The 16401-nt window shown below is 40.0% G+C and overlaps 1 protein-coding gene across 10 annotated transcripts in view; it reads left to right on the top strand.

Moving 5' to 3' along the window:
• Positions 1–1242: 1242 nt before the first annotated feature.
• Positions 1243–16401, top strand: part of LOC122820619 (collagen alpha-1(XXV) chain) — a 291526-nt gene continuing 276367 nt past the window's right edge. For 5 of the 10 annotated variants that reach the window (XM_044098190.1, XM_044098189.1, XM_044098193.1 and 2 more), the window contains exons 1-2: positions 1259–1820; positions 1924–1993. In XM_044098190.1, the coding sequence (XP_043954125.1) occupies positions 1581–1820; positions 1924–1993 (310 nt within the window). In that variant the 5' untranslated portion in view covers positions 1259–1580. Of the gene's footprint in view, positions 1821–1923; positions 1994–16401 lie in introns of all 10 variants that reach the window. The other 5 variants (XM_044098194.1, XM_044098188.1, XM_044098192.1 and 2 more) reach the window with 4 other exon arrangements.

Below are 16401 nucleotides of genomic sequence, written 5' to 3'. Positions count from 1 at the left end.
TAAAGCTTAAAAATCGATGTTCAGCACCATTCTCAATTCAACACACAAAGCATTTTGGCAAAGCAAAAAAAGAGCAAAAATGTTCTTTATAGATGTGAAAAGCTGGTAGCAAAAGACTTGCAGTTGTAATTACACAGAGAAGTATTGTCTCTAGGAAGACAACCATATGCCACATATTTAGATGTATTCGTTTGAACTTTCTGAAAGTGTTTCTTCCCTTCTACTTTCCTAATGTGCATAACTGAGACTTTTCAGATACAATTCATTTTGATAAAATGCACTGACATTTGTAGTTGTAATGTGACAACCATAAATGTCACATTACAACCTGTACTTTTTGTTGTAGTTTTTCACATTTCACATGTGAAAAAGTACAAGAGTGAAGCGTAGCTTATTTTTCCCCAGGGTATATCAGTCATATGAGGCATGCAGCCTTCATTATGCGAGCTAGATTCACATTTTACAAGTGAGCTAGAATTCATATTGGCCGAGTGGTGGCGCCAAAGAGCAGTAGGTCTGTAACTGTCAAACATGGTGTTCAGAATACTTTGTAAGATAATGTCAGAGGATGGGAAAACTGCAAGAGTTTAGAGTAGATCCTTATTTAATCACTGTTATGATGATAATTAGCATTGTTCATACAGCAGATGTGGGTAATGTGTTAATTTATTTGTGGAATAAATTATGATGACGTCTTGAAACTTTAATTTAATCCCAATTCACAATATCAGCACATAAACGAAACTAAAACCAGACACATAGTGTAGTTAATTTACAGTTTTCTGTGTTAAATCCAAACAGTTCTTTTTATACCATAGTTTCTACCCCATCTAATTCCCACTAAATATGTAATTTGATATAATTTTGCGCTTTTACGCAAAGATACTGCAGCTTCTATTTTTTTTTTTTCAAAACAAGCAGTTATTTTTAGAGCCCTTATTGTGAATCATATTTTGCAGGAAACAGCTTTTTAATCCCTTAAAAGCATTTTTACGCAGCGCTCTAACTCGCTCCACAAGTGGTGGATCTCGCAGGGAAAACAAGCAGCACAACAGCGCTTCCCATCAAGTAATGGCAACTGTGACCGCCCCATCCCAGATTGGAGCACCCCAAAAAAGAGGGGGGTTCAATAAATTATGCTAATCAGTCATGGCAGATTGGAGGCGGGTTGTTGCCTTAATGAGAGTGCGAGCTGTCGCCATAACATGCGCACTGCCTCCCATTCCCCTCTCCCCCCTCAGCTCGTGTCTCCTTCTACGTTTCCGTGCGTAACATCAGCTTCCTTCTGCATCAGGCTACTGTGCAACAAGTTTGCAGGAGCTCTACTCATCTATCCGTGGCTGTCACCATAAAGTACGCGAACGAATCGTTGCAGTCTCTCTCTCAGACGCGCACACACACACACACACGCACCCACACACCCCCCCACACACACACTCGGAGCAGCAGCAGCGTGCCATCCCTTTCGTGACTCCGCACCAGATGCGGTTTACTCCCGGCGGCGCGCAGTTGAATGCGGGGGATCGAGAAAACAAGAGGAGCGTTTAGTGTGTGGAAAGACATTTAAAGAGAGTGGAGAAATGGAGAAAGAAGTGAAGCGACACTATCGCACGACAGCGCTGAACATCATCTCGTCTTTATGTTCAGTGGCGTCCATCGCGTTCTGCGTCCATCTGAGCATCAGCGCGGCAGACATCAGGAGCCGAGTTGTGGGTTTGGAGAGCGGGACGTCGGAGCGCACCTTCATCCAGGTCCGCGGATACTCCATGGAGGATTTCAATTCTCTGCTGCAGCAGAGAGTGGATGAGTTGCTTTCTCAGGTAAACCGTGACTTCCACTTTTTGTTTTTTAGCTGCCTTCATATGATCCAGTCTCACTTTTCCGTGCAGATGAATTAAAGTGACGTTCATTTGCAATTTTCAGCGCTCTTATGAGAATTTCGCCAAGATCAGGACGGCAAGACAAGCCTCAGCTGAATGTAACTGCCCCCCAGGTAAGGGTAAATTCACTTTTCCTAGTCCTATTTACACACTAACTTTATGCCTGATTAGGGCCCCAAGAGAATTTGGTTGCGCACATACAGGTGCAACTTAATAGATTGTTGAAAAGTTCACTTTTCTTCCTCTGTTTCAATAGTGATGCCTGCAAGTTATGCTCACAGACTAATCTCTTCCATGTGTTTATTTCTGTTCATTTGGATAATTTTGACTTGCAGCTAATGAAAACCCGTTGGTCAGTTTCTCAAATAGTTAGAACCAATTAAAAAAATTATTCTTTATACAGAAATGTTATAGCCAACACAATCATGAAGAAGACCGACTTGACAGTTGTCTAGCAGATAGTTAGTGACACCTTACCTGATACACCAGGCTGTTGAGATTGTATAATCTTATATGAAAGTTAAGTGGAAGGAAAAAGTGTGGCAGAAGAAACAAATCCACAAGCAACTGCCATAAAATAATTATTAAGCAAAACCGATTCGAGAGTTTAAAACACAGGACAAGGATTGCAGCTGGAGTCAGGGCTCCAAGAAAAACCACACAGACTTATCCGCTGGTGTCTCATTCTGAGTGTTAAGCCTCTCTTCAACCAGAGACATGGATGTGTCTTATCTGTTCTTGAGAATAATGGAATGGACTGTGTCTTAGTGGTACAAAGTGTTCTGTACAGGAGAAAGTACATTTCGAACTTCATTTGGAAATGAAGTTTCCAAATGAAGATTTTTGGACTGACCAGCAAACACACCTGACCCCAACCTCACAGAGGATATACGGCATGCAGGAGGGCTCAAGTCCAGCCTTGGAGAGTTACTAGTCTGCAGCTTTTATTATGCATCTCTATCTTCTCCAACACACTTGAATCAAATGGCTGACTTACCTCATCAACAAGCCATCCGTCTGAATCGGGTTCGCCTCCTAGTCATGCTGCATTGATGCAATAATTTATGCAGGAATCCTGACCAAGTATTGCTTGCATTAGAGTTGGGCGATATGGACTTATAATTTTATCACAATATTTTGTGGTACTTTTGTGATAACAGCTGATGATAAGAACTATTTATTAGATGTTTTTAGTTAACTGTATGACTGTGACTGGGTGTTGCGGAAATTATAGCCACACAAACGCAAATACATGCTTTTTAAAAACGTCCCCATTTGTAATGTGTTTCTTTAGGAAAGAAGTGTGATTCGTATCACTAAATTGCACACGGCAACTGTATTTTAAAAATAGAAAATAATACAACTAACAATACCAACAGTAAGAATTCATTTTTTTAACATTAAATAGAATTTATTGTAGGGGCTGCACAGTGGCGCAGTTGGTAGAGCTGTTGCCTTGCAGCAAGAAGGTCCTTGGTTCGATTCCCGGCCGGGGATCTTTCTTCATGGAGTTTGCATGTTCTCCCTGTGCATGCGTGGGTTCTCTCCGGGTTCTCCGGCTTCCTCCCACAGTCCAAAAACATGACTGTCAGGTTAATTGGTCTCTCTAAAATTCTCCCTAGGTGTGAGTGTGTGTGTGAATGGTTGTGTGTCCTGTAAGTCTTTGTGTTGCCCTGCGACAGACTGGCGACCTGTCCAGGGTGTACCCCGCCTCTCGCCCGGGACGCAGCTGGAGATAGGCACCAGCAACCCTCCCGACCCCATTTAGGGAAGAAGGGTGTAAAGGAAATGGATGGATGGAATTTATTGTGATAACAACAAATCAACGTTCTTAAGTGCCCACCTCTGGGGGCACTCATCGTCTCAGCAGGCTTATTTTCCTGTAATAAAAACTCGATCTGTTTGTCTTAAATATTCCCTGAGAAACATAATTTTGGGTTTTCATTGTAGCAGTAAGCAACAGCAGTCACAATCAGAAAAGAAACTTTGAGTGTAAAATTGTTACACTGTGTGTAAGTGAGCTATATGATGAGTTTCATTTTTTCGAATTAAATGGTAAGATGAAGTTTTTGATTACGCTTTCTTTTATTGAGATTCAACTTCATGAATCTTGCATAGCTTAAAGTTATATTAAGAGTCATACCGTGAAGATAATTAACTGAGAACTTTATATTGACTGTTGTTCCTTTAGGAATTAATGTGAAGTGACTGCTGTAATGGTCAAACATACTGCATCATGTCATCATGTTGACTCACTCATGTTACTGCAAATACCAAAACTGACCCAGCTTTGAAAGCACCAAAAGAAACAGTCAGCGGTGTTGTAGTGGCTGGTGGGTCAATTTGATGGCAGGCCCCTCAAATGCCAGCCGTGGGCCCCATGCAGACTTGGGCTGGCCCTGTTTATCTAAGGGAGGGTGGAGCGGTTAAACATGGAGGAATGAGTAGGAATCTGTCGACACAGGACGGTTTTGGGAGGTCTGATTGTGTAACAGCTGAGCGGAAAGGCCCAAAGGCAAATTGCTCGGTGCTGAGCTGTGACTCTGAGGGGCTGTTTGACTTGTGATGCTGCGTTCTTTTGTCCATTTGACACAATAGGCAACAAACACAACTTGAAATTCTCATTATCCACCAGTAGATGGAAACATTTATTCCTGCAGTGCTGGTCAACTTTCTAGCAATTTTAGGGGGATGCAGTGAAGGTCTTGTGACGGTTTAGCAGTGCTCCTCACTTTGTTAGATGCTGCATGTTTGTGCAATCACCCAGAGAAAACGGCTCCTTCTTTTAAAGAAGTGAAATATCCAACAGAGCTAAATGTAGTCTTAAATAATGAAGCATTTCAGCTAAATTAAATTGCTGTAGTTCTCCCTTTGATAGCCAAACCGTTTGGGACTTCAATAAAATGATTTTGAGAACTTTTGAGGACTATTTTCATGACCGATCAACCCAGAAACAACGCTTTGCTAATCGCTGTAATTTCAGTAATGAACCAGAGAATTATATGTGATGTGAAAGCAATTAAATTAACCTTGTTTGAACCCAACTAATGGTATAAAAAAAGTGGAAAGCACTGCTGCATGCAGCCAGCATTTTGAATGTCTTTGGCACTTACATGGGAGCAAAACAGAATAGAAATAGCCTTTATGGTCCCGCAGAGGGGATATTAAGCATGTTACTTCTGAAGAAAATGCATAGACTTGCACGATTTTTGGAGGCACAATAAAACATTTGCCTTTAAAAGATACTTGGTTTCATTAGATTCGGATGAAAAAGGTCGAGGTGGTCAGAAAAAAAAAGTGCCCACCAAGCTTTTGTAAAGCTGTGTCCACTCCACAGAGCTGTGCTGATGTGCTTTCCAGGAACTTTATGCTCTTTCCTGGCAGTCTGCTGAACTACTTAGTGGCTGTTTACTAGACTTGATGCTTCAGGTAGTTTTCAAAGTTTCACAACTTTTTAAAATTTTGATCATGGGCCATCAGTCTCTGCGTCATAGACTCGGGGGTGTTACCCTGAAAGCATTCACACCCCTAAATCTCTTTGACATTTTGTCAGAGTGCAAAGCTAACCAGCCCAACACAAAGCAGTGGATAAATCTAAAGTTGATAAAAAGAAATAGATGGCTCCCCTTTCTCTTTTTTCTACAAACACAAATATGCCTTTCTGGCCAGTCCCTTTTACTCTGAAAATGCTCCATCTCAACAAACACATTGCGGAATTTGTGTAATTTAATCTTAGGACATACTTTGAAGATCTTAAAGGCTTGTTAGGTAAACAAAGGACATCGTGAAAACTTTGGAGGAGCTGCAGAACTCCACAATTCAGGTGGTAAAATCTGTTGACAGTTCAACTGTTAACCATGCACTCTATAAATCTGGCTATTATGGAAAAGTTTTAGGCAGAAAGCCAAACAAAAGTGTGGATAAAAGTCACTGTGGTCAGATGAGAACAAAATGTAACTTAAACATTCAGAGCTATGATAGATGGGTTTATGTGAAAACACACACGTTACCGTGGTTCAGTCCCAAACCAAACTTAACATCGAAAGGTTTTAAAACTCTTTCTAAGAACAATACTTATAGGTTGGTAATGAGAAACAGGGTTGATTGGATTTTGTTTCTATAGCTCAGCAGCTGCCATCAGTGCTGCAAGACTTTGTCCTCCAATTAGAAGTTGGACTCGCAGACTGTCTGTCCTCTATTTTTGGAATAAGCTCAAACATTCATCCTATCAGACATATTTGTTGTATTCAGTCTTGGCTAAGTTAAAAAGACATAACTCGACAAGGCGATAATCCTGAATGAATGAGTTCCCCTTCTTCACCCCGTGTTTTTATCGACTGCGAATGAGTCATCTGCTGAGTGGGCATGCCTGAATTAACAAACCAAAATGACTGTAAGGATTAACATTAATGAGACCCATCACAGTCACGGAACTCTCTGCACTTCATCAAACATCTGGTCTTTATTTTCCTCTGCGCACATCTCTGCACAGGGCAGAAATTAAACCATGAAAGCCAATCAGACTCAAATGAAGTGTGACAGGGATAAACCAGGGGCAGTCAACAGCTGATGACATACTACGCATCATTCTGCAACCTGGTAGTTTCCTGGAGCTATCATACAGAAATTTATAGTGGGAAACAGCCCTGGTGGGCATCTATTACACAAGTTTGCCTAAATCTAAATCTTACCTAAATCTTCCGGATGGAAATTTGTAGAAGCTGACTGAATAACCAGTTTTAAACTCCTTCATGGTGTTTACTTTGAATTCATCTGAACTGTACTAGGTTTAAGATATGATCAGAAGTTATAGCTTTTGATCCCAGTCAGAGATCATATCCATCTTTCTTTTGCCAAAAATGTGACTGAATGCAGATGTGTGGAATCTGGGGTGACTTTACAAAAGCTACGCAAGATAACCACTGTGACGGAACCATCAGTCATAGTTTTAGTCCTGAAAATCACATTTTTTAACCTTTGCAGGGGGATCATTTTGTTTTCTCTTCAAACTTTGCTTGATATCTCTCACAGAGACAACTTTTCATTAAGTTTAGGCAATTTTTAATAATGTCCCAGAATGCAACTGTTACATAAGAGTTAATGGGAGATTAAAGGTTCAGGGTAAAATTTTGGAAACATACCTTTTTTCAAGTTTTTGTTTATGCATACTTTTTGGTTAGCTGCTGTGATTGTTTGTACCTTGAAACATACTCTTTGCAAGCTGTGTATATATATATATAATTTTTTTTATTATTATTATTTTTTTCAAGCAAATAACTTTACACTCTCTGACTTCTGAATAGGTTCACTCAGTATCCATCTTCTCCCCTGTCTAAGGGACAGCCTATGGCTCAGATGTGGCTCTTTTTCTCAGTGTGAGGACAATAATGTGCTTTTCACAGTCCTCACTTTATTACTGTCATTGAAGATGGAGTGCTTGTATAGGCAGTGCAATGGGCCATCGCTTGGGGGCATTTTGTGCTTTTGAATAAGAGGAAATTTCAATAGTTTTCTTTTTATTTTTCCTTAGAAAATCAGTCTTGAACTTTAGAGTATTTTCCTATATGTTGACATGATTCTAGGTAAAAATCTAAAAAGTGGCTTTTATCTTGCTGCCGTTCATCTGTAACAGTGACAGGTACTGTTTAGTTTTAAGCTTCAAAGTGACTAAAAGCATTTTTACGTCTCAGTTTGCAGATGCGAATGCTGCATGCTGTTCTCATCGTGAGTGCTTTTAGCGCTACCTGCACAGGCTATTACACTTTTTTGGGTCTGGCCTTTCTTTCATGTTTTATAACTACATGGAAAATTACAGCTCCCAAATCCAGCACAAAAGGGAATTGTTTTCATCCTGAGCGAATGCTGCTCATGAGGTCTTACTTAAAGTCAAGTCTACATCAAATCTACGTCATTTCCCACCTAGTGACGGTTTTAAGGTCAAATAAATTAAATAATTAAATCTTTTTGTCTAACTGGATTCTTGTACAGCCCCCCAACCTTTTAAATTGCTTTAATGTTATAAAATGTTAACAGGTGGCTTAATTTGACTAATATCTGTCTTTTAGAGAAATTTTGAAGGTCTTGTTTTTGAAACGTGTACAGAACAATAATTTTCTTTCTTTGATTTAAATTACAGTGAATTTGTTGAAAAGAAGACACTGCCTTGTGTCTAAACAACTTATAGTCAATGTTGGAAAGTGAAAGTTGAAACATGTCAACATAAATACCTCTATCGTATGTAAGGGTGTTTTCACAGCTGGTAGTCTGTTTGGTAGACTCAGTTTCATTGGGGAACAAAATTGCAACATTTGGTACATTTTCAGCTGGTGTGGTTCAGCTTCACACTGAATTGTGCAAAATGAACCAATTCTTTTGAAAAACTTGTTTAGTTCTCTGCCTGTGGGGGCGCTGCACCAAGAACCACTAGAGGAAATGACACAAAAATCTCAGAGGAAGGCATGGGCTCAACTTCCTTCTTCACAAAATGTAAACAAATACGGGGTGGCATTAGATTTAACATAGGTAGGATTTTTCTTAAAAGATCACAAGCCATTTCTCCTGCTAGCATAAGACAGAGAGAGATTGGTTTTGGGTGTATTTACCCAAAATGAAAACTTGGTAGTTTGGGTTGATCAAATGGGCTCACCAAATCTAACTCAGTTGAAATAATGTTTCTTTTTTTAATATAAACAACATGTAGAAAATAATGTTTCCTTTCAAGTAAGTTTTTACATTTCAGTACTTTCTTTAACTTTTTTAAACACCCCAATGACACTGAAAATAGTTTTCTTTGACTCTTCCCTGAGTAATAGCTTCTATACCAATGGGCATTGCTCTTATAGAGACCTAACAGTGCTAAGGAATGATGCATTCACTGACTAGAATAATATTGTATTTTTAAGTTGGTTACAGTCCACTGACTGACTCTAAGATGATGTAGGTCGGACTTTGTGGTGTTTCTAAAAACTTTTCAGACCTGAAAAATAAACAATCCCTGCCACAATTTTGCCACTGCTGTGAAATTGTGTGGAAAAACTTTGAAATAAGTAATTATGGAAACTTTCTGGCCTCAATTATGCCGATTTGTGCTGCAGTTCTCAAATGGTGAGAATTAGTTTTGAATTTCCTGTCGCGCTCCTCAGTCAGTGTGGTGGACATTATCCTGCTTACATATCATAGTTCTGGCTGTGATAAACCAGGCAGGATAGTTCCATGTTTGAATAATTGCTCTCGTAACTTTTTATACTTTTTGGATGGAAATATGCCACTGCAATAAAAAAAAAAACAACGGATTTATTTTAGAGCTTTTTTACATAATTGTGGAAGGTGGTATGGTTCTAAAAGCATTTCTTGGCATTAGCAGGCTGTTTTCTTTTTTCATATTTTATTTACGCTGTCCTTTTTCCGGGTTCTGCTTTCAGTGCAGAACTTGATGTTTAATGGAACCATCATAAACTGTGGAGTCAGCAAATGTAGGTCCTTATATGCTTAAATCTCAACCCCCTTCTCGGGCATCAACCTTTCCCTCCAATCTTCCTTGAAGCATTTGTAGAAGTTAGCGCGTCAAAGGTCTTGGCAGCTAAACATCGGTCAAAATCCTCTTGAGAATACTGCAACGTACAGCTTGCAGTTTGCAGGAATTAGTTTTTTCCTTACTATGCACACACAGAAAACTGTCTGTCAAGTGCAACAGATGGGGGCAGCAAGGGCTTAGATCAGCTGGATGTTGTGACCTCATCGTACAAAATATAATTGTAAGCAGACGCAGCAGCGTTTAGGCTAGCTTGTCAACTCTAAACCAAATTTGACATTCCAAAAGTAAAGCTGCACACACAAACGGATGATCACAGGCCTTTAGGGTGAAGAACTTCTTCTTTTTTAAGCTTCTTGTAGACAAACCTGTTTACAGGTTGCCTTTCCGTTACACAAAACAATGTAATCCACGTGGGGTTATAAAGTTACAGTTTAGCAAAGCCCCCTCTGATATCTTCACCTTAGTAGGCAACCTGTAATTAATCACTGACAGCTTCTGAATTAAGCCCTCTGTGTGGTTTGGAGCCAGGAGGTGCGCTAATAGTTGTGTAATTACCAAGTGCTAGGTAAAGCAGAGCAGACTTCCAGGTAGCTGCCGAGGCCAGCTGCTCCTGGTTAGGTGAGTCAGGTTTGGCTCTCTTTGTGACTAACTGAGGCCGGAGATGATGGCAAAGGAGCGTGGGAGGCTTCACCTGCATCCAGCACTGAAAAGCCAATTATGAGTGTGTTGCTTCCTGCTCAAAAGCCTCTAACTTTATCTACTTAAAAATCTGGAGTTAATTGCACTTCACATTTAGAGTCTAGCAAACGTTTTCCTACTGTTCAACCACAACCTTAAGTGTGTGTGTGTGTGTGTTTTTTTAAAGGCTTTTATGTGATAAACCAACATGACATTGAAGAAAATCCCAGTGAAATAACTGGTGGTTCCAACATGGCAGAATGTGGAGAAATTTAAAGTGAATAGTTTTGCAAATCTTTACAGAAAAACTTGTAGCACTGAGCTCAGATTTTACATCAGTCTAAATAAAGGAGGATAAATGTTGCATTTGCCCTGATTTCAAGGCTGATTATTAGGAGAAGACTGTTGCATAAAGCACAGATGGCCTCTTTCTACTCTTGACAGCTGTTTTTATGAGGTATGGCAAAGAATGCCAGCTGACAAAAGATGGAAATGAGCTTAAAGCCGGACAGGGTGGCACACTTTTCCCTTTTTTACTCAACGTTAACCTGAGGGCGGCATGTTGAATGGAGAGCAGATTACATGATTTTATATGACGGAGGTCAGCATGGCTCTTTGCTGCAGATTTCAGCACCGCAGGCTTTGAGGACGAGGGCCAAAAACAGAGTGGAGGAGAGTCAGAACGCCCCAGCCCTAATGGTTGTCTCGTGTGTCCTTGAACATTTCCTGGCGGTGATGCGTAGTCGTCATTTTTACTCCTTTTTTTTGTGCGGAATAAAGCAGGAAGCTCAGAGATCCTGTCTTGGCTTCTCACAAGCTTACTTCTTGGAGGTAAATGAAAAGGTTTCCATCATTGTGACTTAGCGACACACCCAAAATATGGGTAAAACATATTTATTCCTTTTAAAGTTGTGCTTCTGCTTCATCTGATCTTGATATTGCCATATTTCAACAGTCGTCATGTCTATACTTTTCTTTACCTTTTGACTTCTATTGTAAAATCACCGCTGTAGGTCCACTGCATCCAGCAGAAGGCCTTCAGAGAACAGTGACTCATTGCAGTAAAAGATGACTTAAAAACGTGCTCATAATGTCGGGTGCAAAGTTTCAGTCACAGGAGCCTCCTTTGTGAATGCTTAGTTTCTCTTCCCATTTACTCATCCCTGTCCCACAACTTTCCAATTGGTTTAAATTGACTTCTTATGTGTGGCACCCTCCATGAACAGCATGTCTTTTGTTTAAGGAATTGTTCATTCTGTATGACAATGCAGTACTTTTGACATTGCTTTACCCTAAGAGAGACTTACAACATACCCCAGGATACATACAAAACTTTTATTTACAGTGAAAATGATTTTTTAGAATTATCATAGTCATAGTTTATGATAATAGTCCTCAGTCCCTTTACTGCTGAACAGAGTAATTTGTGACAATGCAGTTGTACTTGTTGTCCTTTCATACACGATGAAGTTGTCTTGCCAACCTTGCATCAATTTCTAGCCTCCACTTGTAGAGTGGGATGACCATCACATTACTAGTACGGTATTTAAACACATAATGTCACCTTACTGTCCCATACTGCATGCTGATATGGGAGTTTTACTGACCTTTTTAAATCCCTTGTTATATAGTTTCTATTGACTACCGATAGATTTATCTGCAGCTGTTGGCTCTTCTCTTTTTTTTGCCTTGTAAGCCGACACTTTTGCCTTTTAGACTAAAGAGAATCACAATAGCTCTTTTGCAGATCTTGGGTTTGGACAGATTGATCACAATTAAAATGGTGGCTTTACAAGCAGCTGTAAAAATGTCTGTTGAAAACAGAAAACCTCTGGTTTTTTGCGGCGCGATCCTGCTCAAACAATCGTAGGCCTATTGTGGCAAGTTTTCTGTATCTTGTAACCTTCACTCACTGTTTTGACAAAAAAAAATGACTGCTTGACTTGTCATATCATCACTTGTGGTCTCTGGAGTCTGTTGTTTTTGTACCACCTCTTTTGAGTTTGAATTGGTTAAATCCCTATCGCTCATTCACGTGTGCACCACATTAAATTGAGCTGCTAGTTCTGGATGCTTATTATTGCCTGGAAGTGTAGTTTTAGAACGTAGCATATTATTCCTAAAATGTCCAAACATTTAGGAGAAGTAAAAAAAAAAAAAAATCACCTAGAAAAACAGCTGAGTAGAAGGGGAATTTAATTGTTTAAGTTGAAACCAAGACAAATTGGTGTTCACCCAATGTAGCACTGGCAGTAATCCTTTTGAGAACCATGTATTTACAATTGATGCAAACATTTATGAGAGCTTTTCAAGTTTTGAACCAACTCGGCGGAGCAAAAACAAGCAGCTTGTCCCTCAGGCCATTGGAAGACAGCAGGGATTCAAACTGTTTCTCACAGTGGAAAAAGTAATGGAGAAAAGCAGGATTTGCCCAGCAGCTTGCCAGATGATGTATGCTCCCAGAGGCCCTGAGGGCACCACCAAGAGTTTGAACTCAAAAGAAAGTCATGCTGTCCAAACGGAGCTCCTATTGGTGTTTGGTGTCCAGTGGACCGTGAACTGGATGTCCAGGGTGTTTGTCAATGAAAGGAACTCTGCTTGAGATCTTGTTGGCATGTTCACTGTCCCCCTCCTCACCACCGCTCACCGGGGAGTGCAGGGGTAGGGGGACTTGCACTTTGCCAGGCGGCTCTTCCCTCTCAAAGCTTTTCTAAATGTGACATGAAATGTGAATCCGGCTGTGGATCCGAAAGGGCAATAAACACACAGTGCAAATATTTGAACCCATGTGCACCAGCTAACATAGTGATGCACACCTGTGGACTAAGTTGGATACATGGATATACATGTATAGACCGCAGTACCACAAAAGCATGCATTAGTTCCAGTCGCCCTTCAATGAAGAGCAACAAGGTTTTCAAGTCATTGCGGCTTGTTAATTTAATTTTCCGAATTGGAACAGGCAGAAGGAAAGACAGTCTGGAGGAATTTGTTCCCTCTTCTCTTAATCTGTGATGTTAAGATTTGTCGCTTCAGTATTTACTGATGCTTTTTGATTCGCATGCAATCAATTTGAAATGTGCAAAAGTTTCTTTAAACACTCCAGTGCCTTGAATGACAACTTGGCAAATCTAAAATACACGGAAAAGCTCATTAAGCTTCGTCAGTGAAAATGAATTTATATTGAGCAAGAGGGTTTGGTCACAGCTCAGTAAGCTTTGCTTTCACAGACTCTTCTTGTAGATGGTGTCAGCTCTTTGAGATGCAGCTCAAGGAAACGCTGGCAAATCCAACAGAAAAACAGATACGCTTCAATCAGACTTCCAAACTATTCGTTTGTGTTAACATAAAAAAATTGCACAAGAATCATAGAAAGCAGTGCTGGATGCAGTGGTTGACTTCATATCACAACCTGCTACAATTATAAATGAAATCATTTAAACCTGTGTTTGAGAATGAGGTGAACTGAAAATCTTAGTCATTCAGTTTTTTTTGTTTTCTACTTTTATGCTTTGTAGATTTCTAATGCCTGAACCGCACTGGGTTGAAATGTTATTTTCCTTGTGAATTAGAGGATCTTATGCAGAGTTTGTGCAGCTGAGATGTAGACATTAAAACAATGTTTCAGAGCCAGTGGATATTCCACACTCCAAAATATTAATTTATCAGCCTTTTACGTCCTTTTCAAAATATAAAATACAAATAATTTATGAATTTAGAGCAGATATTTATTTCTGTTGAGTATTATTGAAAACCTGCCTACATTTTGGACTGGTTTCGGCTGAGAAACAATGTGTGGTTAAGCTGCCAGCTCTCTCTGGTGCTCAAATGTCCCGCAGGAGCAAATGCACCACCATGGAAAGGTGCATGCGGCCTTGATTACGCTGATTAGTTTCACCTGTCGGTGTGGTGTAAAACAAGGACAGAAAATTGAAAAAACCACAGAAAGGATACACAGTTGTGAGTTTTTGCAAGAAAACATCTCTCAGCCAAGGAAAAAAAAACAAAACAAAAAAAAAACAACTTTAAACAAAACTGGGCTTAAAACTTTTCACTGGGCTGTTTGCCCAGTACGACACTGGATGGAGCTGGTGGGGCCACCAGATGAGAAGCTGCTTTTGGAGGGCTTAGTAAAATGGAGGTCCAGGTGAGCAAACCATTCCATTGTTCTCTCAGACTGTCACTTCCAGGCATTTTTCCACACAGAACTTAATTATATTGTTCAAGTTTTTTGGCATTACTCTGCTTTCCAGTAGTCCATAACAATGCTTCCACTGTGGAAATGAGAAAACCCTGCAGACAGATGGAAAGAAAGTGTTATTGCTGCAGATTAAAGACTGATGGAAAAAAAGACAAGCAAGGACACAAGAAAGAAGACAGCATGCAAGGAGACAAAAGCAGAGGAACACAAGTAATAAGTTAATTAAGGAAGAAAGGACACAGGAAAAGGAGGATTGGAAGAAAGAGGAGAAGGAAAAAGAGAGTAAAGAAAGAAGAGGGACATATGGAGGACTGTGCGACAAGTCAATTGTAACCAGTACACAGGAAATAAAAGAACAAGAGATGGAAATAAAGGACTTTTCAGGGTTTTAAAATTAAACGAACTTAAGTTTAGGAATGAAGGATGGAAAGATTTTGAGGAAGGTCAGAAGAGTGAATTCACATTGGAAGAAGGTGAAAAAGAGAATCTGACCAAGGATGAAGGTCAGAAAGGAGAAACAAAGACCAGAAAGAAGGAAGCAGGAAAGGATGCAAAAAAGGAAGGAATCAAGCATAGAAGGCTGGAAGAATTGACCATTAGGCATCCTCACTTTCTTTCTCATACTTTTCTAGAGATGTAAAAATGCACATATATAATTCACATGTTTCTAGACTGTATAAAAACACCACACTATAGATATTAATCAGACACAACCACTTCCAAAAATAACATCAGATTAGACATTATATTCCTTTATGTCGTCCCTCTTTCTTTTACCAATCAACATGGCGCCCTGCGTAGCTTTGTTGGAATCCAGGTTAATGAGCCACTTCCCCCGAGTCCTGCTGCTACCTCAAGCAGCTTCCTGTCTCATGAGGTCCTGGTTCTGCAATCCAAACTCGACTCCTCAGTCGGAGTCCTGATATGCATGTTGGCTAGAACTGAAGTGCCATTTGAAACACATTTACCTCCTGCTGTTCCATATGCAGGGCTATTCAGGTAAAACATGCAAAGGAGAAGGAAATTCTGAGCATATATGTTAGAAATGGAGCTGAAGTGTTCAGTGTTGTATTTAAAAACATACTGTCTGCTAAAGAGGGACATCTTGTGACTTGCCTAATTGGTACCATTTCTGCTCACTAATTTTAATAGCAAGCTTTCAATCTTTATTGTCTTGCAAGTACACCCATGTGTTTACAATGTTTTCTCAAACCTTAGTTTTACGACTTAAAATGCTTATTATAATTTAACGGCAGAGCTGCACAAGACAGTCAAATCAAGCATAATGAATAGACAAGCTTAAATCAAATCCCAACAGGGTTATAACTCAGCTAAGCAAAGTGTGTGGTCAAGGTTACAGCAACAATACAAGCGTCTTTTTTCTTCAACAATATACTGGGTGTCAGGCTGACTGATTTGATGTGCTTACAATCTTTCTCAGTGCAGAAAGACTTGAGAAATTACATTCCTCCTGCTGTCCTTCTACACTTGGGCTGCAGCAGTTGAGCATTAATGGTCTAATAGCCAGTTGATAGATTTGAGAGGAGGAATGGGGCCTGGCGCTCCTGATTGAAAGCAACATGGCTTCCCAGTAAGCTATGGCGTATTTGTTACCCAGAATACGAAGGTAACCAGATTAGTTTATCCTTTTCATGCAAAATGTATGTGTAAAATCAGTTTCAAGTAACTGAGAGCGTTTCATAAACGTGCTGACACCCAAATTGACTTTTGTATTTCATTTTCAGCATGCGTTTGCTGTCAGCTGCAGCAGGCCCCCTCTTTCACTTTCATGTAACATAATAAACGATGGGAAAAGTCTTGCACATGTGTGGCTTCCAAGTCAGAAACCCCCGAGTAACATGACTAGATTATGAACTTGTAGTTCTGAAAAGCAGTTATTCATTACCGTTAGCTTTCCCTCCTCAGAGCTGGTAGTAACTTTTTTTTTTTAAAGATGGAGGTCAGTTGCAGGAGCAGACAAAGTATCTGTGTTTCTGCAAATGTCATGGCCCAATAACATGAGAGTGTAAGTTTCGTCTGAGACATGGGTGGGGGGGTAGCACAACATAACGGAGTGGAATTCAGAATTTAAACCAAAGAAACACTGA

Source organism: Gambusia affinis, linkage group LG18, assembly GCF_019740435.1.
Source record: "Gambusia affinis linkage group LG18, SWU_Gaff_1.0, whole genome shotgun sequence".
In the NCBI taxonomy this organism is placed as follows: domain Eukaryota; kingdom Metazoa; phylum Chordata; class Actinopteri; order Cyprinodontiformes; family Poeciliidae; genus Gambusia; species Gambusia affinis.
This window is presented reverse-complemented; position numbering and strand designations above follow the sequence as displayed.